The sequence below is a fragment of the Cherax quadricarinatus genome, chromosome 10 (assembly GCF_038502225.1).
Source record: "Cherax quadricarinatus isolate ZL_2023a chromosome 10, ASM3850222v1, whole genome shotgun sequence".
Taxonomy (NCBI): Eukaryota; Metazoa; Arthropoda; class Malacostraca; order Decapoda; family Parastacidae; genus Cherax; species Cherax quadricarinatus.
This window is the reverse complement of record NC_091301.1, coordinates 11,816,699-11,844,241: the sequence shown is the minus strand read 5'-3', so window position 1 is coordinate 11,844,241 and position 27,543 is coordinate 11,816,699. Positions and strand designations below refer to the sequence as shown.

General features: G+C 45.2%; 1 protein-coding gene across 6 annotated transcripts in view; it reads right to left on the bottom strand.

Annotated features, from left to right (window-relative positions):
* The window catches only part of sd (TEA domain transcription factor 1 homolog scalloped), a 469,086-nt gene that overhangs the window by 258,364 nt on the left and 183,179 nt on the right, over window positions 1–27,543 (bottom strand). For all 6 annotated transcript variants that reach the window (XM_053775571.2, XM_053775572.2, XM_053775573.2 and 3 more), the window contains one exon: window positions 16,308–16,426. In XM_053775571.2, the coding sequence (XP_053631546.1) occupies window positions 16,308–16,426 (119 nt within the window). The remainder of the gene's footprint in view (window positions 1–16,307; window positions 16,427–27,543) is intronic.

The following is a 27,543-nucleotide window of genomic DNA, read 5'->3' as shown; positions in this document are numbered from 1 at the left end:
TACACACCGTGAGGTGGTCAAGATTTTGGGAGAGGATCAGGAGACATGAAGATTTGTTGAGGCAGAGAAGAAGAGGGATGGAGTACATGGGAAAGACAGATAGCAGAAGACTTAAAAATCCAGAGAGAGAGAGAGAGAGAGAGAGAGACAGAGAGAGAGAGAGAGAGAGAGAGAGAGAGAGAGAGAGAGAGAGAGAGAGAGAGAGAGAGAGAGAGAGAGAGAGAGAGAGAGAGAGAGAGAGAGAGAGAGAGAGAGAGAGAGAGAGAGAGAGAGAGCGGGTACGGAACAGTACAAACCTCATCACTCACTTGCACCTGGTTTGGGGCCTGCACCTGGTTTGGGGCCTGCATCTGGCTTGGGACCTGCATCTGGCTTGGGACCCAAACCTGGCTTGGGCCAGATTATATCATTTCGATAAAGCCTTCACCAACCCCGGAAACAAGCTGATGATGATCTCACAGTCTTGTTCTCAAATGTTCTCCAGCTACTGGACAGCCAGAAGACAGCTAGTATACCACACGGCGGGCAACCATCTGCAGTTCCACTCTGGCTGTACCCATTCCGAACACACGACTTCAACAACGCACTTTCATTCCTTGAATGACCCGCGCCTGGGCTACGAGTGTCAGAGAAACAGGCGAAACAGACATTACAATAATATGATTAGAAATATGACAAGGAATATGAGGAATATGACAAGGAACATGATGAAGAATGTGACACTTGCATCTACTCGCCCGTCCCGTGCAGGTCCTTCTTAAATCTAACCTCCCCAACATTCTCCACCTTATATATACGTACTCATGTACTCTTTGCCCAGGTAGATCTGTTTGTGACTTGATCAAGCTCACTGTGTGGGCGAAACGTTCCAACAATAAAGATACCCAACTGTTGCACATGTGTCTTCATCATCAAAGTCTCTGGTATTTCACCCAGATGTAAATTCTTCCTCCAAAGAGTACCAAGTACTCGTGCTAGAGATACCCTGAACATTACATAAATAAGGAATTCCGTGAATCTGGTCCAGGTGCTGAGTGACCGGGTGTGTCTTCCATTTTGTCCAATTCTATGGGATTAGTATTAATGTCAGTTAGTTGGTCTGCGCGGCCTTCAGAAGGAATGAAAGAAATGGTATAAACCTTGGTAATAGATAATTTGTGATAGATAACTGGTTTGGAAAGACACGTGAGCAAACACTAGGACATATTTATCAGAAAACGTTTCATATATGAACCTCCTCTGATTAATGGTTCAATTTTACAGGTTTTTTTTTTTTTTTTTAGTTTGTATTTTACATACGTATAGAAATATTTGGGATTTCTTGTAAATATCCTGGACGACTCATCGTTCCCTTGGTGATGCTTCTGTCTGGCCTGAAAGATAATTTTAACGGAGAAATCGGCGAGACAGAAGAAAATCTTTATCTGTCGTGAGGGACAGTGCGCAAACCACTGGGCCAGCTCACTAGCCATGGATTCTAACCCCATCCGCACTGTGGTTTGTTTGCAATCGTGTCATTACGATTGCGTGAGTCAAGATTATCTTTCCTTCACTGTGACAATACTTGCGTTATTAAGCAGATTAATAGCCCCTGTTTCTTCTGTACATTCTTCTTCGCTTTCTGTTTATGTTTGATCTAGGTTTTTTTCGATGATGCATATTTAATGCAGACCTCCACCAGAGAAGACTGACCTCAGGCTGGGCTGTGTGGCGTAGAAGAACCTTTGATACTGATCTCAGGTATGTCATAGGTACCTTGATGATAACTCCTACCCTGATGATAGCTCCTACCTAGATGATAACTCTTAACAGGAATTTTTTTCTTAACCTCCGCAAATGAGAGAGAGAGAGAGAGAGAGAGAGAGAGAGAGAGAAATGGGAAACAAGGTACGAAGGGAGGGGTGAGATGATGAGGAAGTGGAATAGGGGTGGTAGGGAGGGGGGAGAGTACCGAGGGGAGTAAGTTCAATAGTGACACAGTGACATGTATATAGCAGGCTTCCACCCCTACCCCTCCATAACTGTACCCAGGACTCAGCGACTGGTCGTGGGTAACAACCATACACTGCTCGTCCGTGTTTGTGTCTACCTAATGAGAAACACATTCACTTACTCGTCAACAAATCCTGCCTCACCACTAACACTGCAAATGTTTATATGATTTACAGCCAAGCGTTGCCAGTGATACAGATTACGCCATTCCCCTTTTTACCTCCCCATTCCCCTCATCCATGATCCCCTCCTGGTACTTGCTTCTATCACCTCCCCACGACTGCGGGTTGTAATTTCAACTCATTTATAATTATCTAAAACTTATCTATTTCTATAACTTATAACCTTGAGTAACTTTAAAAATAGGTTTGACATGTACATGAGTAGTAATGTCTGAGGATCTCACTTTCAAGGATCACAACAGTGCCACGATCGCACCTGCAAAGAAAATGATAGGATGGATAATGAGAACTTTCAAAACGAGAGATGCCAAGCCTATGATCCTTTTCAAATCACTTGTTCTCTCTAGGCTAGAATACTGCTGTACATTAACATCTCCATTCAAAGCAGGTGAAATCGCAGATCTAGAGAGTGTACAGAGATCCTTTACTGCACGTATAAGTTCTGTCAAGCACCTTAACTACTGGGAACGCTTGGAAGCACTTGTACTCGTTGGAACGCAGGAGGGAGAGATATATCATAATCTACACTTGGAAAATCCTGGAAGGAACGATCCCAAATCTGCACACAGAAATCACTCCCTACGAAACTAAGACTGGGCAGGCGATGCAAAATGCCCCTAATAAAAAGTAGGGGCTCCATTGGTACACTAAGGGAAAACACCATAAGTGACCTGGGCCCAAGACTGTTCAACAGCCTCCCATCAAGCATTAGGGGAATTGCCAATAAACCCCTGGCTGCCTTCGAGAGAGAGCTGGACAGATATCTAAAGTCAGTGCCGGATCAGCCGGGCTGTGGCTCGTAAGTTGGACTGCGTGCGGCCAGCAGAAACAGCCTAGTTGATCAGGCCCTGATCCACCGGGAAGCCTGGTCATGGACCGGGCCGCGGGGGCGTTGATCCTCCAGGTCCAGGAGTGGGTGTGAATGGATGTGAGTTAGACTCACCTAGTTTGGGCCAGGAAGCTTGCTTCAGTGTTTCTCTTTTCTTATGTTATCTAGAACTCTCTCTCAGTACCTAATGTGAGAAATCTTTCAAATTGGAATTTCACTATTCTGTCACAGTGGTCGTCTGAATATTCCGATTTCACTTATTTACTGTGATGATGATTGTATTAGTATTAATATATCTCCTGTACAGTTTAACCCTTGTGATTTCGCTGCGCAGTAGATACAAGCCTCTCTTAAAATTTAGTAGGTAGCAGTCGAAGACGTGTACACGAGGTTCTTTGGTATAAACCCTGGTTATAGATATCGACCAGCTGGTTTACAAAGACTCGTGTGTAAACACTAGGACATATTTAACCTCTGTATGTTAAAAATAACACCCTATATAGACGAAGAGGTGTGAGTGAATGCCATTTGTCATCCTTCAGATCACCAAGCATCCTTCACACACTCGCTCTCCACCTTTATATACTGTCTTTTTAACCTCTGTATGTTAGAAGTAATACCGTCCCAAGACCGAAACGTTTTCTAATAAATATGTCCTAGTGTTTGCTCACGTATTTATCTAAATCAGGGTTTTCTTCAATATCTTCCACCAGAGGAACAATGATGAACGTTCCCTCAATGAACACGAAGCGTCCACTAGCTCCGTCACTCCGACTGAAAGAGTTCACTTGCTAAGTAAACCTAACGATAAAAAAAAAATCAGAAAATACAGAAGAAATTAAAGAACGTAATATCCCTTGCTTCAGCTGCTTCGTGGGAAGCCCAATGCAGCGTCAGTGGACTTAAGTACAGTTGTATTCCACTGCAGCTTGGGCAAGTACCAAGCCGACGCCCCCTGAGCTCGTGGAGATTTGGAGCACTAAATTCAAGCCCTTTGATAGATTCATTCACTAGGCTTCTTAAAGAACAAAAAAAAGCACAATACCGTGACTGGAATAATACACAAATAACTCGCACCTAGGAGAGAGAAGCTTATAACGACGTTGCGCTCCGACTTGGACCATTTACAAGTCACACTGTGACAATGTGACTTGTAAATGGTCAACACTGACTTTGTAAATGGTCCAAGTCGGACCGAAACGTCGTCATAAGCTTCTCTCTCCTATGTGAAAGTTAGTTTTGTTAGGCTTCTTAGTTCGTAGTTTTAGACAGTGTTCCAGCTCGTTGTCTGTACACGTTCAGGTGCTGATTTTACAACATCTGTGGTATTAAGTACAGACAAGTTCAAGAACTAAACACGTGTACAACATCTGGGTACCTTCATTTTGTCGTTTCGCCAACCAGTGCCTTCATCAACGTAATGTACTGATAAAGCCACTGGTTGGTTATAAATGACCATAATTTTTAAAGGGGTGGACCAGTAAACCAGCGGAAGGCCTCGGTCAGATGATCAAAAGCTCCAAAGGCGGGTCATCATCTGACTAAGACCCGCGTCAGGAAACATTTGTCCTGTTTCCTGACGAACCTTACCTAACCTAACCTAACCTAACCACTGGTTGGCGAAACATCCAGAAAATAGATATCCAGTTGCTGGACCTGTGTTTAATTCATCTTCAAGTACTTGTCATCTAGGTGTGAGTACATCTTCAAGCACTTGTCATCTAGGTGTGAGTACATCTTCAAGCACTTGTCATCTAGGTGTGAGTACATCTTCAAGCACTTGTCATCTAGGTGTGAGTACATCTTCAAGCACTTGTCATCTAGGTGATAGTACATCTTCAAGCACTTGTCATCTAGGTGTGAGTACATCTTCAAGCACTTGTCATCTAGGTGTGAGTACATCTTTAAGCACTTGTCATCAAGGTAAGAGTACATCTTCAAGATCTCACGTGATGCTATCTCTTCATTTATGACAATAACAATGTTGCCTCTGCAACAGTCCTGACCTACGGCAGAACTAAGCATCACTAGGCTTCATCTTACACCTTTTCCACCAGCTGTGGTCCACAGGCGTCTTGCCTACCAAGCGAAAAACTGGGGTCCTCCTTTGATATTTATCTCTGATATACCTTTGATGAGTTTACCTGGAGTTTACCTGGAGAGAGTTCCGGGGGTCAACGCCCCCGCGGCCCGGTCTGTGACCAGGCCTCAAGAGTCAAGTGTCAAGAGTCTTACTACTCTCGGAGCCCGGTCATGGGCATGGCTCTAATTATAGATCCATCGCTCTTATCAGCGCTATTTATAAACGATTAGAATGCTTAGTCAAGAAATACATATTATATATATTACCTGGAGATCCGAAACTTTCTCTTACATTGTAATACTGTTGATATAATTATCGATATGTTAATTACTTCGATCGCAAGCGCACTCAGCTCACACACAGGTCCGGAGGTCAATCCCCGGTGCTTGTGGAAATATTAGGACGTGATTCGTTAAGATATCTCCTGTCCATGTTCATCTATCAGTAAAATGGGTACCTGGGTGTTAGTCGACTGGTGTGGGTCGCATCCTGGAACAAAACTGACCTAATTTGACCGAAATGCTCTGCGAAATAAGGGGCTGTCTATATATTAGTATATCATTGATGTCAGCTGGCCTGTATACCTTGTACATGTACTTGTAGAAGCACATATTATTATTGTTATTATTATAAAAGGACACGTGTGCAACGGCCTGAAAAAGCTCATGGAGAGCGAAACGTTGCCTCAGTAAAAAAAAAGTCCCATTAGTTGCACGCGTGTCCTTTTACTTAACATAGCCAACATCAAACCACGGTATGGGTGTGGATCGAACTCACGACAAGCGAGTCGTAAAACTCCATTTCGATTTCGTGAGTCATGATAAACATACTTTCCTTGGATCTGGTGTAGGAGGAAGGCGTGCCGCAAGGCTGCGTCCTGGGTACCACCCTGTTACCACACTTACCGCGACTCTTGCCATAAGGATCCGCTAATCTTAAAACTACTGATGATGAAGCTATTATCATCACCACTCACACCACCATTACACTCACCACTCACACCATTACTACACTCACCACTCACACCACCATTACACTCACCATTCACACCACTACTACACTCACCACTCACACCACCATTACACTCACCATTCACACCACTACTACACTCACCACTCACACCACCATTACACTCACCATTCACACCACTACTACACTCACCACTCACACCACCATTACACTCACCACTCACACCACCACTACACTCACCACTCACACCACCGATACACTCACCACTCACACCACTACTACACTCACCACTCACACCACTACTACACTCACAACTCACACCGTTACACTCACACCACCATTACACTCACCACTCACACCACCATTACACTCACCACTCACACCACCATTACACTCACCACTCACACCACCATTACACTCATCACTCACACCACCACTACACTCACCACTCACACCATTACTACACTCACCACTCACACCGTTACACTCACCACTCACACCACCACTACACTCACCACTCACACCACTACACTCACCACTCACACCACCATTACACTCACCACTCACACCACCACTACACTCACACCATTACTACACTCACCACTCACACCACCATTACACTCACCACTCACACCACCATTACACTCACCACTCACACCACCACTACACTCACCACTCACACCACTACACTCACCACTCACACCACCATTACACTCACCACTCACACCACCATTACACTCACCACTCACACCACTACTACACTCACCACTCACACCACTACTACACTCACAACTCACACCACCATTACAATCACCACTCACACCACCACTACACTCACCACTCACACCACTACTACACTCACCACTCACACCACCATTACACTCACCACTCACACCACCACTACACTCACCACTACTACACTCACCACTCACACCACCATTACACTCACCACTCACACCATTACTACACTCACCACTCACACCGTTACACTCACCACTCACACCACCATTACACTCACCACTCACACCATTACTACACTCACCACTCACACCGTTACACTCACCACTCACACCACCATTACACTCACCACTCACACCACCATTACACTCACCACTCACACCACCATTACACTCATCACTCACACCACCACTACACTCACCACTCACACCATTACTACACTCACCACTCACACCGTTACACTCACCACTCACACCACCATTACACTCACCACTCACACCATTACTACACTCACCACTCACACCGTTACACTCACCACTCACACCACCATTGCACTCACCACTCACACCACGATTACACTCACCACTCACACCACCATTACACTCATCACTCACACCACCACTACACTCACCACTCACACCATTACTACACTCACCACTCACACCGTTACACTCACCACTCACACCACCACTACACTCACCACTCACACCACTACTACACTCACCACTCACACCACCATTACACTCACCACTCACACCACCACTACACTCACCACTCACACCACTACTACACTCACCACTCACACCACCATTACACTCACCACTCACACCACCATTACACTCACCACTCACACCACCATTACACTCACCACTCACACCACCACTACACTCACCACTCACACCACCGATACACTCACCACTCACACCACTACTACACTCACCACTCACACCACTACTACACTCACAACTCACACCACTATTACAATCACCACTCACACCACCACTACACTCACCACTCACACCACTACTACACTCACCACTCACACCACCATTACATTCACCACTCACACCACCACTACACTCACCACTCACACCACTACTACACTCACCACTCACACCATTACACTCACCACTCACACCACCACTACACTCACCACTCACACCACCATTACACTCACCACTACACTCACCACTCACACCACCACTACACTCACACCACCATTACACTCACCACTCACACCACCATTACACTCACCACTCACACCACCATTACACTCACCACTCACACCACTACTACACTCACCACTCACACCACCATTACACTCACCACTCACACCACCATTAAACTCACCACTCACACCACTACTACACTCAGTACTCAGTGGTCAGTCGTCACGTGAGGTCACAGACCCTGAGCTGCTTTGGGGATTAGTGTGGACGGTTACAAAGCATGGCTTGCTTCTGCAGTGTTTTAAAAATCGAGGTTGGAGAGTTGAAGGAGGAGGTCTTGCTTCTCCAGGAGGAGATTAGGAGGCTGAAGGTCCACCTCAATGGGTCTGGGAGAGAGTGTGAGGTGGCTGGAGTTGTGGGGAATGAGGCTTCTAGCAGCGAGGTGCAGTCTGTCTCTCGCTGTGAGGAGGCTGTAGTTGGGGAGGCAGCAACGGCTACCAGCAGTGAGGTGCAGCCCAGCACCTGCTACAAGTGGCGAGTAGTTCACAGTAATGGAAGGCGCATCAGAGTAAGGAAAGTTAAGAGTGAAGATCTGAAGGTAGGAAATCGCTTCTCTGTTCTTCAGGATGAATGTACTTCAGTGGCCAGTGAAGGTAAGGGTACTACTGCCCCTGCTAATGGAGGTAAGCGCATTCTTGTGGTTGGTGACTCTCAGGTAAGATACATTGATCGTGCTTTTTGTAATAGGAATAAGAAGATGAGAGATAGAGTGTGCTTCCCTGGAGCTGGTGTTGGGGACATTGTCAACAGGCTGGATAATATCATGTCAGGTAATGGGAGCAAGCCCATTATCTGTCTCAGTGCTGGTGGAAATGATATTGGGAAGGGTAGGAGAGAAGAGCTGCTAGATAAGTACAGGTCAGCTATAGATTTCATTAAGTCTAAGGGAGGGATCCCAATCATATGTAGCATCTTGCCTAGAAGGGGAGTAGGAAATGAATGGTTGTCTAGGGCAATTGGTGTAAATTGCTGGCTAGACAGATACTGCAAGGAACTTGCAATCCCATTCATTGACAACTGGAACAACTTTTATGGCAAACATGATATGTATGCAAGGGATGGGGTACATCTCTCTGGGGCTGGGGTGGTAGCACTTGCAGACTCGATTGAGAAGGCCATTGGTGAAATGCCTATGATTTTAAACTGATGGAAGATAGAGGTATGGGTGTGTGTGGGAAACAAGCAGGGTGCAACACTTGGGTTGGAAACAGTAAATGTATAAAAGGCATTCAGCATGAAGTTATAAATAAAGACAATAGATCAGGTCAGCAAACAAAGGGGGACAGCAGAGGGCAGCAAGGGACTAGCTCCCTTAAGGTTTACTATACTAATAGCAGGAGTGTAAGAAATAAGATAGATGAGCTAAGATTAATTGCAAGTGCAGGAAACATAGATATTATTGCTATAACAGAGACCTGGCTCAATCTGAAAGATAGAGAGATGCCCTCTGAATGCCACATACAAGGCTATAAATTATTCCACACTGACAGGGTCAACAGGAAAGGTGGTGGAGTAGCGATGTATGTCAGAGACAATTTAAATTGTTGTGTTAGACAAGATATTAAATTAGAAGCGTCAGCCACTGAATCTGTTTGGTTACAGTTTCTCGAGGGCCGAGAAAAACTAATTTTGGGTGTGATTTACAGGGCCCCAAATCTTGATAGGGAGTGCAGTAAACTTCTATGGGACGAAATTCGTAAGGCATCTACATACGAAAATGTTGTGCTAATGGGAGATTTCAACTATAGACAGATTGACTGGAGCAATTTGACAGGAAATTTAGAGTCAGGTGACTTTCTTGATACGATCCAGGATTGTTTTTTAAAACAGTTTGTGACAGAGCCAACTAGGGGAAATAACCTCCTTGACTTGGTTCTTGCCAGTAGGGAAACACTAATTAATAATCTTGAGGTTAATGATGAGCTTGGGGAAAGTGATCACAAATCACTCAGTTTTAATATATCATGGAATTCCCCTAATAATGGCAATCAAGTCTCCGTCCCTGACTTTCGCTTGGCTGATTTCATAGGACTGAAAAATTACTTAGGTGGGCTGAACTGGAATGACCTGACTAAGGGTCAGGTAGGTGGTGATGGTTGCCGATATGATGCTTTCCAGGGCATAGTTCTAGCTGCTCAGTCAAATTATGTTCCAAATAGGGAAATCAGATCAAACAAAAATGATCCTAAATGGATGAACAATAGATTAAAATATCTGATTGGTCAAAAGAGAGGCATATATAGGCAAATCAAAAGAGGAGAGGGGCAATTGAGAAATCGATATATTCAGTTAAAGAGAGAAATAAAAAAGGGAATTAGAAAAGCAAAAAGAGATTATGAGGTTAAAGTTGCAAGAGAATCGAAGACTAACCCAAAAGGATTCTTTCAGGTATACAGAAGTAAGATCAGGGACAAGATAGGCCCACTCAAAAGTTCCTCGGGTCAGCTCACTGACAGTGATAAGGAAATGTGTAGAATTTTTAACACATACTTCCTCTCAGTTTTTACACAGGAGGATACCAGCGATATTCCAGTAATGATAAATTATGTAGAACAGGACGATAATAAACTGTGCACTATTAGGGTCACAAGTGACATGGTCCTTAGGCAAATAGATAAATTAAAACCTAACAAATCCCCAGGCCCTGATGAACTGTATGCAAGGGTTCTAAAGGAATGTAAAGAGGAGCTTAGCACACCTTTGGCTAATCTTTTCAACATATCACTACAAACTGGCATGGTGCCAGATAAGTGGAAAATGGCAAATGTGATACCTATTTTCAAAACAGGTGACAGGTCCTTAGCTTCGAACTATAGACCAATAAGCCTAACCTCCATAGTGGGAAAATTTATGGAATCAATAATTGCCGAGGCAGTTCGTAGCCACCTTGAAAAGCATAAATTAATCAACGAATCTCAGCATGGTTTTACAAAGGGGCGTTCCTGCCTTACGAATTTATTAACTTTTTTCACTAAGGTATTTGAGGAGGTAGATCATGGTAATGAATATGATATTGTGTATATGGACTTCAGTAAGGCTTTTGACAGGGTCCCACATCAGAGACTATTGAGGAAAATTAAAGCACATGGAATAGGAGGAGAAATTTTTTCCTGGATAGAGGCATGGTTGACAAATAGGCAGCAGAGAGTTTGCATAAATGGGGAGAAATCAGAGTGGGGAAGTGTCACGAGCGGTGTTCCACAGGGGTCAGTGTTGGGCCCCCTGCTGTTCACAATCTACATAAACGACATAGATGAGGGCATAAAGAGCGACATCGGCAAATTTGCCGATGACACCAAAATAGGCCGTCGAATTCATTCTGACGAGGACATTCGAGCACTCCAGGAAGATTTGAATAGACTGATGCAGTGGTCGGAGAAGTGGCAGATGCAGTTTAATATAGACAAATGCAAAGTTCTAAATGTTGGACAGGACAATAACCATGCCACATATAAACTAAATAATGTAGATCTTAATATTACGGATTGCGAAAAAGATTTAGGAGTTCTGGTTAGCAGTAATCTGAAACCAAGACAACAGTGCATAAGTGTTCGCAATAAAGCTAATAGAATCCTTGGCTTCATATCAAGAAGCATAAATAATAGGAGTCCTCAGGTTGTTCTTCAACTCTATACATCCTTGGTTAGGCCTCATTTAGATTATGCTGCACAGTTTTGGTCACCTTATTACAGAATGGATATAAATTCTCTGGAAAATGTACAAAGGAGGATGACAAAGTTGATCCCATGTATCAGAAACCTTCCCTATGAGGATAGACTAAGGGCCCTGAATCTGCACTCTCTAGAAAGACGTAGAATTAGGGGGGATATGATTGAGGTGTATAAATGGAAGACAGGAATAAATAAAGGGGATGTAAATAGTGTGCTGAAAATATCTAGCCTAGACAGGACTCGCAGCAATGGTTTTAAGTTGGAAAAATTCAGATTCAGGAAGGATATAGGAAAGTACTGGTTTGGTAATAGAGTTGTGGATGAGTGGAACAAACTCCCAAGTACCGTTATAGAGGCCAGAACGTTGTGTAGCTTTAAAAATAGGTTGGATAAATACATGAGTGGATGTGGGTGGGTGTGAGTTAGACCTGATAGCTTGTGCTACCAGGTCGGTTGCCGTGTTCCTCCCTTAAGTTAATGTGACCTGACCTGACTAGGTTGGGTGCATTGGCTTAAGCCGGTAGGAGACTTGGACCTGCCTCGCATGGGCCAGTAGGCCTTCTGCAGTGTTCCTTCGTTCTTATGTTCTTATGTACTCATCACTCACACCACCAATACACTCACCACTCACACCACCATTACACTCACCACTTACACCACCATTACACTCACCCCTCACACCATTACACTCACCACTCACACCACTACTACACTCACCACTCACACCACCACTACACTCACCACTCACACCACCACTACACTCACCACTCACACCACCATTACACTCACACCATAATTACACTCAACACTCACACCACCATTACACTCAACACTCACACCACCATTACACTCACACCATAATTACACTCAACACTCACACCACCATTACACTCACACCGTAATTACACTCAACACTCACACCACCATTACACTCACACCATAATTACACTCAACACTCACACCACCATTACACTCACACCATAATTACACTCATCACTCACACCACCATTACACTCACCACTCACACCACCATTACACTCACACCACCATTACACTCACCACTCACACCACCATTACACTCAGCACTCATACCACCACTACACTCACCACTCACACCACCATTACACTCACACCACCATTACACTCACCACTCACACCACCATTACACTCACACCACCATTACACTCACCACTCACACCACCATTACACTCACCACTCATACCACCACTACACTCACCACTCACACCACCATTACACTCACCACTCACACCACCACTACACTCACCACTCACACCATTACACTCACCACTCACACCACCATTACACTCACCACTCACACCATTACACTCACCACTCACACCACCATTACACTCACCACTCACACCACCACTACACTCACCATTCACACCACCATTACACTCACCACTCACACCACCATTGCACTCACACCATAATTACACTCAACACTCACACCACCATTACACTCACACAATAATTACACTCAACACTCACACCACCATTACACTCACACAATAATTACACTCAACACTCACACCACCATTACACTCACACCATAATTACACTCAACACTCACACCACCACTACACTCACCACTCACACCACCACTACACTCACCACTCACACCACCACTACACTCACCACTCACACCACTACTACAGTACATCCATCTCTTCCTCCCTCTACACTGCACGATGGAGAGGTGAGCGAATAGGTAAAGGGAAAGAGGCAAAGGGAACGAAGAAAGAGTAAAGGGTAGGGAGAAAAAGGGAAGAAGGGGGGAGGGGCTGAAGAATAAAAATTGAAGGAGGTTATGCGAATGAAGGGGAAAGAAACGGAAAGGAGAGAAGAGGAAGGAATAAGGTTGAAGGGAAGAGAGAGGAGGGTAGAGGGGAGCAGGAAGGGTGAGGAGGATGTGAAGAAGGTCGCTGCACCATCAACAATAAGCTACAGCTGTAACAATATCAAAGAGCATAAAAAATATTGTTCTTGAGATTTGAATGAACTTGCACTGAGCGAGGTGCATCAGAGGGGGGGGGGGAGGGGGATCTAGGTGGGAGAGGAGAGAGAGACAGAGAGAGGGGAGTCTGAGAGAGACAGACAGAGAGAGGGGAGTCTGAGAGAGACAGACAGAGAGAGGGGAGTCTGAGAGAGACAGAGAGAGTGTCTGGGAGGAAGAGAGAGAGAGGAAAGGAGAGTCTGGGAGAGAGGGAAAGGAGTAAAGTGAGGGGACAAGGGGAGGGGGGGGAGCAGGTGAACAAGCGATAACGTACACCAACAATAACAGTGTGTAGGTACTGAGACCGTTGTCAGTCAAATAAAACAGGCAACAAGTTCGAAGGCGATCTGTTTCTCTACCTCAATGGCAGAGCTTTCGATGACTACCGAAGGGGATACAGGTTTGAGTCTCAGGCAGGGCGAGACATGTGGATAAGTCTCCTCACACCTATAAGAAAAGCCTGGCTGCGAAAACAGGATATCAATCTAGCGATAAGCGGACGTAGGATCGAGCCTTCATGAGTCCTTGCTCTGAATGCCCCACACGGATTTACAGCTTCACGTAACTGTATTAATGCAAGTTTTGTCCCTGTTCGCCTAGAAATCAATAATTACCCAGCTTTAGTAGCATCCCAAGGGATGATAGTATACCACAGCTGTTAGTGGCATCCCAGGGAATGATAACATACCACAGACCGGGTCAGGTTTTGAAACAGACTCACACCAGCTTCATTTGCAAATTCATCTGAGATGAGTTAGTGTGAAAAGCTGCCTTGTAGTCGTTGGTGATAACCTTCCTGTGTATAGAAATACACCAAGTTGGGCGCATCTTATTAGGTCGACACGTTGGCCTAATGGTTTTAGGACTGACTTGCCATGGGTTCTAACCTCCATGCGAGTTTTTTTTTTTTTTGTTTACAATTGTGTCACTCCGATTTCGCGAGCCACTTGAAAGACGTCGCAAGTATAACAGCTTCTCACAGCCTGTAAATCCAACTGTATAAACAAAATACAGTTTTTAGCAACTCGAGGGTTGGTTAGGATAGGTTAGGATAGGTTAGGTTAGGATAAGTTAGGTTAGGTTAGGTTAGGTTAGGTTAGGTTAGGTTAGGTTAAGGTTAGGTTAGTCAGGAAACAGGCAAGTGTTTCCCTGAAGTGGGTCTTAGTCATACGATGACCCACACCTCGAGCTTTTGGTCATCTGACCGAGGCCTTCCGCTGGCTTACAGCTCCACTCTTCAAAAATTATGTTTACGATTATAACCATAGATGTTGATAAATTAGACACATGTGCAACTCTTGGGTATCTTTATTGAGGAAACGTTTCGCCACACAGTGGCTTCATCAGTCCATACAAAGGAGACTCTTGAAGAACAGGAGGAGAATGTTCTTCAAGATTCTCCTTTGTATGGACTGATGAAGTCACTGTGTGGCGAAACGTTTCCTCAATAAAGATACCCAAGAGTTGCACATGTGTCTAATTTATCAACATGTCGGTTCTCTGAACCATTCATCTACAAATAACCATAGATACACTGTGTGTATGAAGATGGCTTAGATAGGAGGCTTTCTGGAATGGGAGGGGAGAAGGGTATGGGAGGGGGAGGGAGGGGGTGAATGATCAAAGGTGCGGGTTATCCCCCTGACAGTTCCACAGACTTGTATGTCCACCAACTGTCAACTTATCAAGTCAACACTTAAAGAGGGTGGATCAAGTTTCCTTTCGCAAGCAGTGACTGGTGTCCTGCTGTAGTTTCTTACACCAGGTAATGACCATTACTGATACACTGGGAGAAACAACACATGTGATACACTTCACAACATTTACTAAAAGAAAAGTTTTTCTTTGCCACAAGAGGTTTACCTTTGATGATTTTCGAGTTTTTCTACTCCCAGAGCTCGGCCTTGGACCAGGCTCGTAAGTCCACTCGCAGTGAGTCCGCTTCAGCCAATCGTGGCTGCCGCAGTTTCGTAAATGATTTAAAATCACTTCTCTCGTAATTTCATTCATTCATATATATATATATATATATATATATATATATATATATATATATATATATATATATATATATATATATATATATATATATATATATATATATCAACTGCATATCAATGTCGTGCAGTCTGTGACACAGTTGTGAGCCTCTGGATGGTAATACCCTGGACTGTGCTAGTCTGTACTGATAGTAAAAGTGCTACTAGCCGCTCTGGCTGCTACTCTCCCGTCTTGTCACTCCAGTAACCAGTGTGCAGGTTAGCCCGGCTTAAGCTGCACCTCGTAGGTAGGTGTAGGTGGCGACAGCCAACAAATTGTGAACCAAAAATACAGAGCCTCTTGGGCTCTGTCGTACCTATTCTTAAAGTTGTGAATGCAGGCAGCGCTGACCACTGATCACTGTCCTTAACCTTAACCGACAAGGAAACGGTACTTTCCATAACCCTTGTTGCTCGTCTCTCCTCAAGACGGACTGCCAGGGCAGAATTACCCTCGAAGCCGTTAACAGGTACATTACAGGTATATAAGAGGTTAGATAGGTAGGAGCCTGCTGGATGGTAGGTGAGGGAGGTAAGGTAGGTGACTCAGGTACTTACGTCCATATCCTTGTGGGTGGTGGTGAGGGGCAGGGCCAGGTGGACGGGCGGCGCGGGCGTGGTCGGTGCCGACCCGCCCTGGGGCCACACTGACGATATCTTGGTGCCTCCACACCACGCTGTCACCGGGGAACAAGGTACCATTACTTTGATGCACCTACAATGTACAATTACTTAAGTGTAGTTAACACAATGTCAGTTACCACTTGTCAAAGGCACTTGTCGATAGACACTTAGCTTACTGTACCGTTAGTGTCATGTCGCCACAATATAACGTTAGTATGGTGCAGCTACAACGTAACACAGAATCTCTTAACACAATCACTCACATAACACTGTAAATAAAACTCAGTAACTGTGTTAAATAACTATTTTAAATCTGTAACTATTTTAAATCAGTAATTGTGTTAAATCAGTAACTATTTTAAATCAGTAACTGTGTTAAATCACTATTTTAAATCTGTAACTATTTTAAATCAGTAACTATTTTAAATCAGTAACTGTGTTAAATCAGTAACTATTTTAAATCAGTAACTGTGTTAATCAGTAACTGTGTTAAATCAGTAACTATTTTAAATCAGTAACTATTTTAAATCAGTAACTGTGTTAAATCAGTAACTGTGTTAAATCAGTAATTATTTTAAATCAGTAACTATTTTAAATCAGTAACTGTGTTAAATCAGTAACTGTGTTAAATCAGTAATTATTTTAAATCAGTAACTATTTTTAGTCAGTAACTATTTTAAATCAGTAATTATTTTAAATCAGTAACTGTGTTAAATCACTATCTTAAATCAGTAACAAATAACTCACCGTGTGACCAAACTTACACAAAAACTAATTCACACAATACGCAATACAATAACGCAATACGCTCTACAGTAAGTCACACAATAAGTTACACAATAACTCACACAATACATTATACAATAAGTCACACAATACGTTATACAATAAGTCACACAATACATTATACAATAAGTCACACAATAAGTTACACAATAACTCACACAATACATTATACAATAACTCACGCAATACATTATACAATAAGTCACACAATACATTATACAATAAGTCACACAATACGTTATACAATAAGTCTAACAAAACGATATTCTGACAACAATTGAGGATAACACCACAAACATGATAATTTCTGCCTAATAACCCTGACACCATACTGCAACACACCGTCAACAACACAGGTCTAGGACTGAGCCGCGGGGGCGGTGATCCCCCCGGAGTCGTACACAGGTAATCTCCAGGTGTAAACCTTCAGACCTATTGCAACAGTCCTTAAGACCTGTAGCAACAGCACTTGAGACCTGTTGCAACAGCACCTGAGACCTGTAGCAACAGCACTTGAGACCTATTGCAATATCACTTGAGGCCTGTTGCAACAGCACTTGAGATCTGTTGCAACAGCACTTGAGACTTGTAGCAACAGCACTTGAGATCTGTTGCAACAGCACTTGAGACTTGTAGCAACAGCACTTGAGATCTGTTGCAACAGCACTTGAGACTTGTAGCAACAGCACTTGAGATCTGTTGCAACAGCACTTGAGACTTGTAGCAACAGCACTTGAGATCTGTTGCAACAGCACTTGAGACTTGTAGCAACAGCACTTGAGATCTGTTGCAACAGCACTTGAGACTTGTAGCAACAGCACTTGAGATCTGTTGCAACAGCACTTGAGACTTGTAGCAACAGCACTTGAGATCTGTTGCAACAGCACTTGAGACTTGTAGCAACAGCACTTGAGATCTGTTGCAACAGCACTTGAGACTTGTAGCAAGAGCACTTGAGACCTCTTGCAACAGCACTTGAGACTTGTAGAAACAGCACTTGAGACTTGTAGCAACAGCACTTGAGATCTGTTGCAACAGCACTTGAGACTTGTAGCAAGAGCACTTGAGATCTGTTGCAACAGCACTTGAGACTTGTAGCAAGAGCACTTGAGACCTGTTGCAACAGCACTTGAGGCCTTTTGCAACAGCACTTGAGACCTGTTGCAACAGCACTTGAGACTTGTAGCAACAGCACTTGAGATCTGTTGCAACAGCACTTGAGACTTGTAGCAACAGCACATGAGAACTGTTGCAACAGCACTTGAGGCCTTTTGCAACAGCACTTAAGACTTGTAGCAACAGCACTTGAGACTTGTAGGAACAGCACTTGAGACTTGTAGCAACAGCACTTGAGACTTGTAGCAACAGCACTTGAGACTTGTAGCAACAGCACTTGAGATCTGTTGCAACAGCACTTGAGACCTGTAGCAACAGCACTTGAGACCTGTAGCAACAGCACTTGAGACCTGTAGCAACAGCACTTGAGGCCTGTTGCAACAGCACTTGAGACTTGTAGCAACAGCACTTGAGACTTGTAGCAACAGCACTTGAGACTTGTAGCAACAGCACTTGAGGCCTGTTGCAACAGCACTTGAGACTTGTAGCAACAGCACTTGAGACCTGTAGCAACAGCACTTGAGACTTGTAGCAACAGCACTTGAGACTTGTAGCAACAGCACTTGAGGCCTGTTGCAACAGCACTTGAGACTTGTAGCAACAGCACTTGAGACCTATTGCAACAGTATTTGAGACCTGTAGCAACAGCACTTGAGGCCTGTTGCAACAGCACTTGAGGCCTGTTGCAACAGCACTTGAGACTTGTAGCAACAGTACTTGAGACCTATTGCAACAGTATTTGAGACCTGTTGCAACAGCACTTGAGACTTGTAGCAACAGCACTTGAGACCTATTGCAACAGTATTTGAGACCTGTAGCAACAGCACTTGAGACCTGTAGCAACAGCACTTGAGGCCTGTTGCAACAGTACTTGAGACCTGTAGCAACAGCACTTGAGACTTGTAGCAACAGCACTTGAGACCTGCTGCAACAGCACTTGAGACCTGCTGCAACAGTCCTTCAGACCTGTAGTAACAGCACTTGAGACCTGTAGCAACAGCACTTGAGACCTGTTGCAACAGCAATTGAGACTTGTAGCAACAGCACTTGAGACTTGTAGTAACAGCACTTGAGACCTGTCGCAACAGCACCTGAGACCTGTTGCAACAGCAATTGAGACTTGTAGTAACAGCACTTGAGACTTGTAGTAACAGCACTTGAGGCCTGTTGCAACAGCACTTGAGGCCTGTTGCAACAGCACTTGAGACCTGTAGCAACAGCACTTGAGACCTGTGGCAACAGCACTTGAGGCCTGTTGCAACAGCACTTGAGGCCTGTTGCAACAGCACTTGAGACCTGCTGCAACACTTCAGACCTGCTGCAACAGCACCTGAGACCTGTTGCAACAGCACCTGAGACCTGCAGCAAAACACTTGAGACCTGCTGCAACAGCACTTCAGACCTGCTGCAACAGCACCTGAGACCTGTTGCAACAGCACTTGAGACCTGTTGCAACAGCACCTGAGACCTGTAGCAACAGCACCTGAGACCTGTTGCAACAGCACTTGAGACCTGTTGCAGCAACACCTGAGACCTGTAGCAAGAGCACCTGAGACCTGTTCCGCTAATCATTACAAGGCTGTGATGGATAAGTGGATGGACGGCAGCTGACAGTAGCAGCTTGGTTGAACAGGCGACTGAACAAGAACACCGGTCTCAGACCGAGCAACGAGGGTGGGGAGAACTCTGGAAACTAGTCACAGGTGGGTCACGGGTATCTTGGGTATTAAAAACACTAGCAACAATGAAATATCATGAGGCAAGACAGTCCCAGTATACTGTCTTGATACACTGTCCCAGTACACTCTTCAGGAACAGTGTCCCGGTACGCTGTCCAGGTAAACTATCCAGGTACACTGTCCCGGTATACTGTCCAGCTACACAGTACAGGTAAATTATCCAGGGACACTATCCAAGTACAATGTCCTGGTTCACTGTCCAGGTACACTGTACCGGTACACTGTACAGGTAAACTATCCAGGGACACTATCCACTTACACTGTACTAGTACACTGTCCAGGTACACTGTACATGTAAACTATCCAGAGACACTATCCAGGTACAATGTCCTGGTTCACTGTCCAGGTACACTGTACAAGTACACTGGCCAGGTACACTGTACAAGTACACTGTCCAGGTACACTGTACCAGTACACTGTCCAGGTACACTGTGCCAGTACACTGTCCAGGTACACTGTACCAGGACATTGTCCAGGTACACTGTACCAGGACATTGTCCAGGCAAATCTCAAAATAACACTATCATATTTTAAAAATTATATAAGCAGAAAATACCATCTTACGTTTCCCTAATTTTTCCTTTATTTTTTTTTGCCATCTTTTTCTTCCTCTCTATCTCCCTACCTCCCACCCTCTCTCCCTATTCTCCAGTTTCTTACCCATACATCCCTCTCTCTCTCTCTCTCTCTCTCTCTCTCTCTCTCTCTCTCTCTCTCTCTCTCTCTCTCTCTCTCGTGTGAAGCTGTGAGTGTTATTACTGGTACTGCAACACCACAGTACTGGTACTGCAACACCACAGTACTGGTACTGCAACACCACAGTACTGGTACTGCAACACCACAGTACTGGTACTGCAACACCACAGTACTGGTACTGCAACACCACAGTACTGGTACTGCAACACCACAGTACTGGTACTGCAACACCACAGTACTGGTACTGCAACACCACAGCACTGGTGCTGCAACACCACAGTACTGGTACTGCAACACCACAGCACTGGTGCTGCAACACCACAGTACTGGTACTGCAACACCACAGCACTGGTACTGCAACACCACAGCACTGGTACTACAACACCACAGCACTGGTACTGCAACACCACAGTACTGGTACTGCAACACCACAGCACTGGTACTGCAACACGACAATACTGGTACTGCAACACCACAGTACTGGTACTGCAACACCACAGCACTGGTGCTGCAACACCACAGTACTGGTACTGCAACACCACAGCACTGGTACTGCAACACCACGGCACTGGTGCTGCAACACCACAGCACTGGTACTGCAACACCACAGCACTGGTACTGCAACACCACACAATTGGTACTGCAACACCACAGTACTGGTACTGCAATACAGCACTGGTACTGCAACACCACAGTACTGGTACTGCAACACCACAGTACTGGTACTGCAACACCACACCATTGGTACTGCAACACCACACCATTGGTACTGCAACACCACAGTACTGGTACTGCAACACCACAGTACTGGTACTGCAACACCACAGTACTGGTACTGCAACACCACAGTACTGGTAATGCAACACCACACCATTGGTACTGCAACACCACACCATTGGTACTGTAACACCACAGTACTGGTACTGCAACACCACAGCACTGGTACTGCAACACCACAGCACTGGTGCTGCAACACCACAGTACTAATACTGCAACATCACAGTACTGGTACTGCAACACCACAGTACTGGTACTGCAACACCACAGTACTGGTACTGCAAAACCACAGTACTGGTACTGCAACACCACAGCACTGGTACTGCAACACCACAGTACTGGTACTGCAACACCACAGTACTGGTACTGCAACACCACAGTACTGGTACTGCAACACCACAGTACTGGTACTGCAACACCACAGTACTGGTACTGCAACACCACAGCACTGGTGCTGCAACACCACAGTACTGGTACTGCAACACCACAGCACTGGTGCTGCAACACCACAGTACTGGTACTGCAACACCACAGCACTGGTACTGCAACACCACAGCACTGGTACTACAACACCACAGCACTGGTACTGCAACACCACAGTACTGGTACTGCAACACCACAGCACTGGTACTGCAACACGACAATACTGGTACTGCAACACCACAGTACTGGTACTGCAACACCACAGCACTGGTGCTGCAACACCACAGTACTGGTACTGCAACACCACAGCACTGGTACTGCAACACCACGGCACTGGTGCTGCAACACCACAGCACTGGTACTGCAACACCACAGCACTGGTACTGCAACACCACACCATTGGTACTGCAACACCACAGTACTGGTACTGCAATACAGCACTGGTACTGCAACACCACAGTACTGGTACTGCAACACCACAGTACTGGTACTGCAACACCACACCATTGGTACTGCAACACCACACCATTGGTACTGCAACACCACAGTACTGGTACTGCAACACCACAGTACTGGTACTGCAACACCACAGTACTGGTACTGCAACACCACAGTACTGGTAATGCAACACCACACCATTGGTACTGCAACACCACACCATTGGTACTGTAACACCACAGTACTGGTACTGCAACACCACAGCACTGGTACTGCAACACCACAGCACTGGTGCTGCAACACCACAGTACTAATACTGCAACATCACAGTACTGGTACTGCAACACCACAGTACTGGTACTGCAACACCACAGTACTGGTACTGCAAAACCACAGTACTGGTACTGCAACACCACAGCACTGGTACTGCAACACCACAGTACTGGTACTGCAACATCACAGTATTGGTACTGCAACACCACAGTACTGGTACTGCAACACCCCAGCACTGGTACTGCAACACTACAGTACTGGTACTGCAACACCACAGTACTGGTACTGCAACACCACAGTACTGGTACTGCAACACCACAGTACTGGTACTGCAACACCACAGTACTGGTACTGCAACACCACAGTACTGGTACTGCAACACCACAGTACTGGTACTGCAACACCACAGTACTGGTAATGCAACACCACAGTACTGGTAATGCAACACCACAGTACTGGTACTGCAACACCACAGCACTGGTACTGCAACACCACGGTACCGGTACTGCAACACCACAGTACTGGTACTGCAACACCACAGTACTGGTACTGCAACACCACAGTACTGGTACTGCAACACCACAGTACTGGTACTGCAACACCACAGTACTGGTACTGCAACACCACAGTACTGGTACTGCAACACCACAGTACTGGTACTGCAACACCACAGTACTCGTACTGCAACATCACAGCACTGGTACTGCAACACCACACCACTGGTACTGCAACACCACAGTACTGGTACTGCAACACCACAGTACTAGTACTGCAACACCACAGTACTGGTACTGCAACACCACAGTACTGGTACTGCAACACCACAGTACTCGTACTGCAACACCACAGTACTGGTACTGCAACACCACAGTACTGGTACTGCAACACCACAGCACTGGTACTGCAACACCACAGTACTGGTACTGCAACACCACAGTACTGGTACTGCAATACCACGGTACTGGTACTGCAACACCACAGCACTGGTACTGCAACACCACAGTACTGGTACTGCAACATCACAGCACTGGTACTGCAACACCACAGTACTGGTACTGCAACACCACAGCACTGGTACTGCAACACCACAGCACTGGTACTGCAACACCACAGCACTGGAACTGCAACACCACAGCACTGGTACTGCAACACCACAGTACTGGTACTGCAACACCACAGTACTGGTACTGCAACACAGTACTGGTACTGCAACACCACAGTACTGGTACTGCAACACCACAGTACTGGTACTGCAACACCACAGCACTGGAACTGCAACACCACAGCACTGGTACTGCAACACCACAGTACTGGTACTGCAACACCACAGTACTGGTACTGCAACACCACAGTACTGGTCCTGCAACACCACAGTACTGGTACTGCAACATCACAGCACTGGTACTGCAACACCACGGTACCGGTACTGCAACATCACAGCACTGGTACTGCAACACCACAGCACTGGTACTGCAACATCACAGCACTGGTACTGCAACATCACAGCACTGGTACTGCAACACCACGGTACCGGTACTGCAACACCACAGTACTGGTACTGCAACATCACAGCACTGGTACTGCAACACCACAGCAGTGGTACTGCAACACTACTACGCCTCCTGAATGGGGCCCAATGTATATAATGTAAATTTTATGTATATATTTACCTTTTCATATAATTTTACATTGCCGATATTTTCATTAATAGCTAAAATTAAAATATCTTGCTTTATATTATTTGAGTAGCATGGGCGAGTCACGTGATCTCACCTGATGTGAGGCTTGTAGTCGAGAAATCCCTCTCCACAACTGGTCATCGCTCGACAAGCACGGCTCTCTCTATCTGCCTCTAGTCCTGGAAGCATCTCTCCAGGGATCTATTTTGTCTCTGGCTTTTTGTTCGTTATTTAAACTATGTTTTGCTGGAGTATGATTTCGCTGGCGAGTCGAAACATACTTCTTGTAACTCTGTTCACAGAGCATTGTTCAGACTTAGTGATTTCTGACGTTTTGCTGAGGTTGTGTGTCATGACAAAATAGGTCAGAAACTAAAGCTTCTGATCTATTTCGTGTGACATCTACGCACCGTCGTATTCGCGGATTTGGTTATGCTGAACTTTGATTTAAGATTAAGGGAATTTTATGCCTTTTATGGAGGATCTGCTGATGGTCCCCAGTTTGGGTCGTTTTGTCTCCTTGTTTCTGGCGCTGTGCTGCTGCTTCCTACATTATTGCTGTTGGCGAATTGTTCAAGCAAGCCCCTCAAGGGAGGTTCCTTGACGTTGGTGAGGGGCTCTTGATCTAGGGCACTGGATCTGTGCTCTGGGTCCATGAATAGAACCTGAATACCTTCCATCCCCCCCACATGCGCTGTATAATTCTACTGGTTTAGCGCTCCCCAATGATTATAATTATGTTCAAGCAAGCTGTTTTGATTGCCTTGGTCAAGAAGATAGTTATATGAGAACGTTTAATCAGTCTTACTGAGACATAACGAACAACTTTGAGCACATACACACATTATCACACACACGCTTCGATATACTAATATTTTTATATGAAAGTTAAGACACATGTGCAACATCTGGATATCTTTATTGTAGACGTTTCGCCATCCAGTGGCTTTATCAATACAGATTCTAGGACATAATAGGAAGACAGTAGAACTATATACAAAAGATGAGGTAATCAGTCCCTCGGCCTTGGAGTTAGTGTTCACAGCATCGTGGTGGAGGAGAATATGGAGCAAAGGCAAGAAGACTGGCGGTTATATAGGCGTCAGTGGATAGGGACGGGCAGCAGATGAGGGCAGTCATTGGTAGGCGGGATTCCCCAGTGGAAGTAGGTTCTTCCCAAAGAGATGGGTTAGTTGCAGCAGCCGTGAACATCTACAAGACCTTCTTCACGGCTGCTGCAACTAACCCATCTCTTTGGGAAGGACTTACTTCCACTGGGGAATCCCGCCTACCAATGACTGCCCTCATCTGCTGCCCGTCCCTATCCACTGACGCCTATATAACCGCCAGTCTTCTTGCCTTTGCTCCATATTCTCCTCCACCACGATGCTGTGAACACTAACTCCAAGGCCGAGGGACTGATTACCTCATCTTTTGTATATAGTTCTACTGTCTTCCTATTATGTCCTAGAATCTGTATTGATAAAGCCACTGGATGGCGAAACGTCTACAATAAAGATATCCAGATGTTGCACATGTGTCTTAACTTTCATATTGTCGGTATTTTATACCTTTCTTGCACAATATTTTTATAGTTGGCAGCAACGTACCAGACGTTACATGTAAGTCTTAATGTCACGAAAACTGCCTTCAGCACTAAATTACCATATGCACAATTCAATATTGCACAACGAGACACATGAAGGAGCTTGTGTCCTAAACTATGTAATACTTATTATCCACCTAGACAACTTTTGTATTAAAGATCTCAAATTTTATTTCGTTGGATTATTATCACCAGTTGTAATCCCAAGACTTTATTAATATTCAAGGGATAACTAGACGTGATCTTATTCTGGTAACTTGTTACAAAAACCAGGAACAGTCCGAGTGCTAGAGGGGGAGACCTTCTAGTATTATCTAGACATGTCTATACTTTATAAATATGGACTTTTTTGTAGCAAACACTACAACACTGGTGCTGCAACACTGGTACTGCAACACTACAACACTGGTGCTGCAACACTGGTACTGCAACACTGGTACTGCAACACTACAACACTGGTGCTGCAACACTGGTACTGCAACACTACAACACTGGTGCTGCAACACTGGTACTGCAACACTACAACACTGGTGCTGCAACACTGGTACTGCAACACTACAACACTGGTACTGAAACACTACAGCACTGGTACTGCAACACTACAACACTGGTGCTGCAACACTGGTACTGCAACACTACAACACTGGTGCTGCAACACTGGTACTGCAACACTACAACACTGGTGCTGCAACACTGGTACTGCAACACTACAACACTGGTACTGAAACACTACAGCACTGGTACTGCAACACTACAACACTGGTGCTGCAACACTGGTACTGCAACACTACAACACTGGTGCTGCAACACTGGTACTGCAACACTACAACACTGGTGCTGCAACACTGGTACTGAAACACTACAACACTGGTACTGCAACACTACAACACTGGTGCTGCAACACTGGTACTGCAACACTACAACACTGGTGCTGCAACACTGGTACTGCAACACTACAACACTGGTGCTGCAACACTGGTACTGCAACACTACAACACTGGTACTGAAACACTACAGCACTGGTACTGCAACACTACAACACTGGTGCTGCAACACTGGTACTGCAACACTACAAGACTGGTGCTGCAACACTGGTATTGCAACACTACAACACTGGTGTTGCAACACTGGTACTGCAACACTACAACACTGGTGCTGCAACACTGGTACTGCAACACTACAACACTGGTACTGCAACACTACAACACTGGTGCTGCAACACTACAACACTGGTACTGAAACACTACAGCACTGGTACTGCAACACTACAACACTGGTGCTGCAACACTGGTACTGCAACACTACAACACTGGTACTGAAACACTACAGCACTGGTACTGCAACACAACACTGGTGCTGCAACACTGGTACTGCAACACTACAACACTGGTGCTGCAACACTACAACACTGGTACTGAAACATTACAGCACTGGTACTGCAACACTACAACACTGGTGCTGCAACACTGGTACTGCAACACAACACTGGTGCTGCAACACTGGTACTGCAACACTACAACACTGGTACTGAAACACTACAATTGTACTACAACACTGGTACTGAAACACTACAACAATTGTACTGCAACACTACAACACTGGTACTGAAACACTACAACACTTGTACTGCAACACCA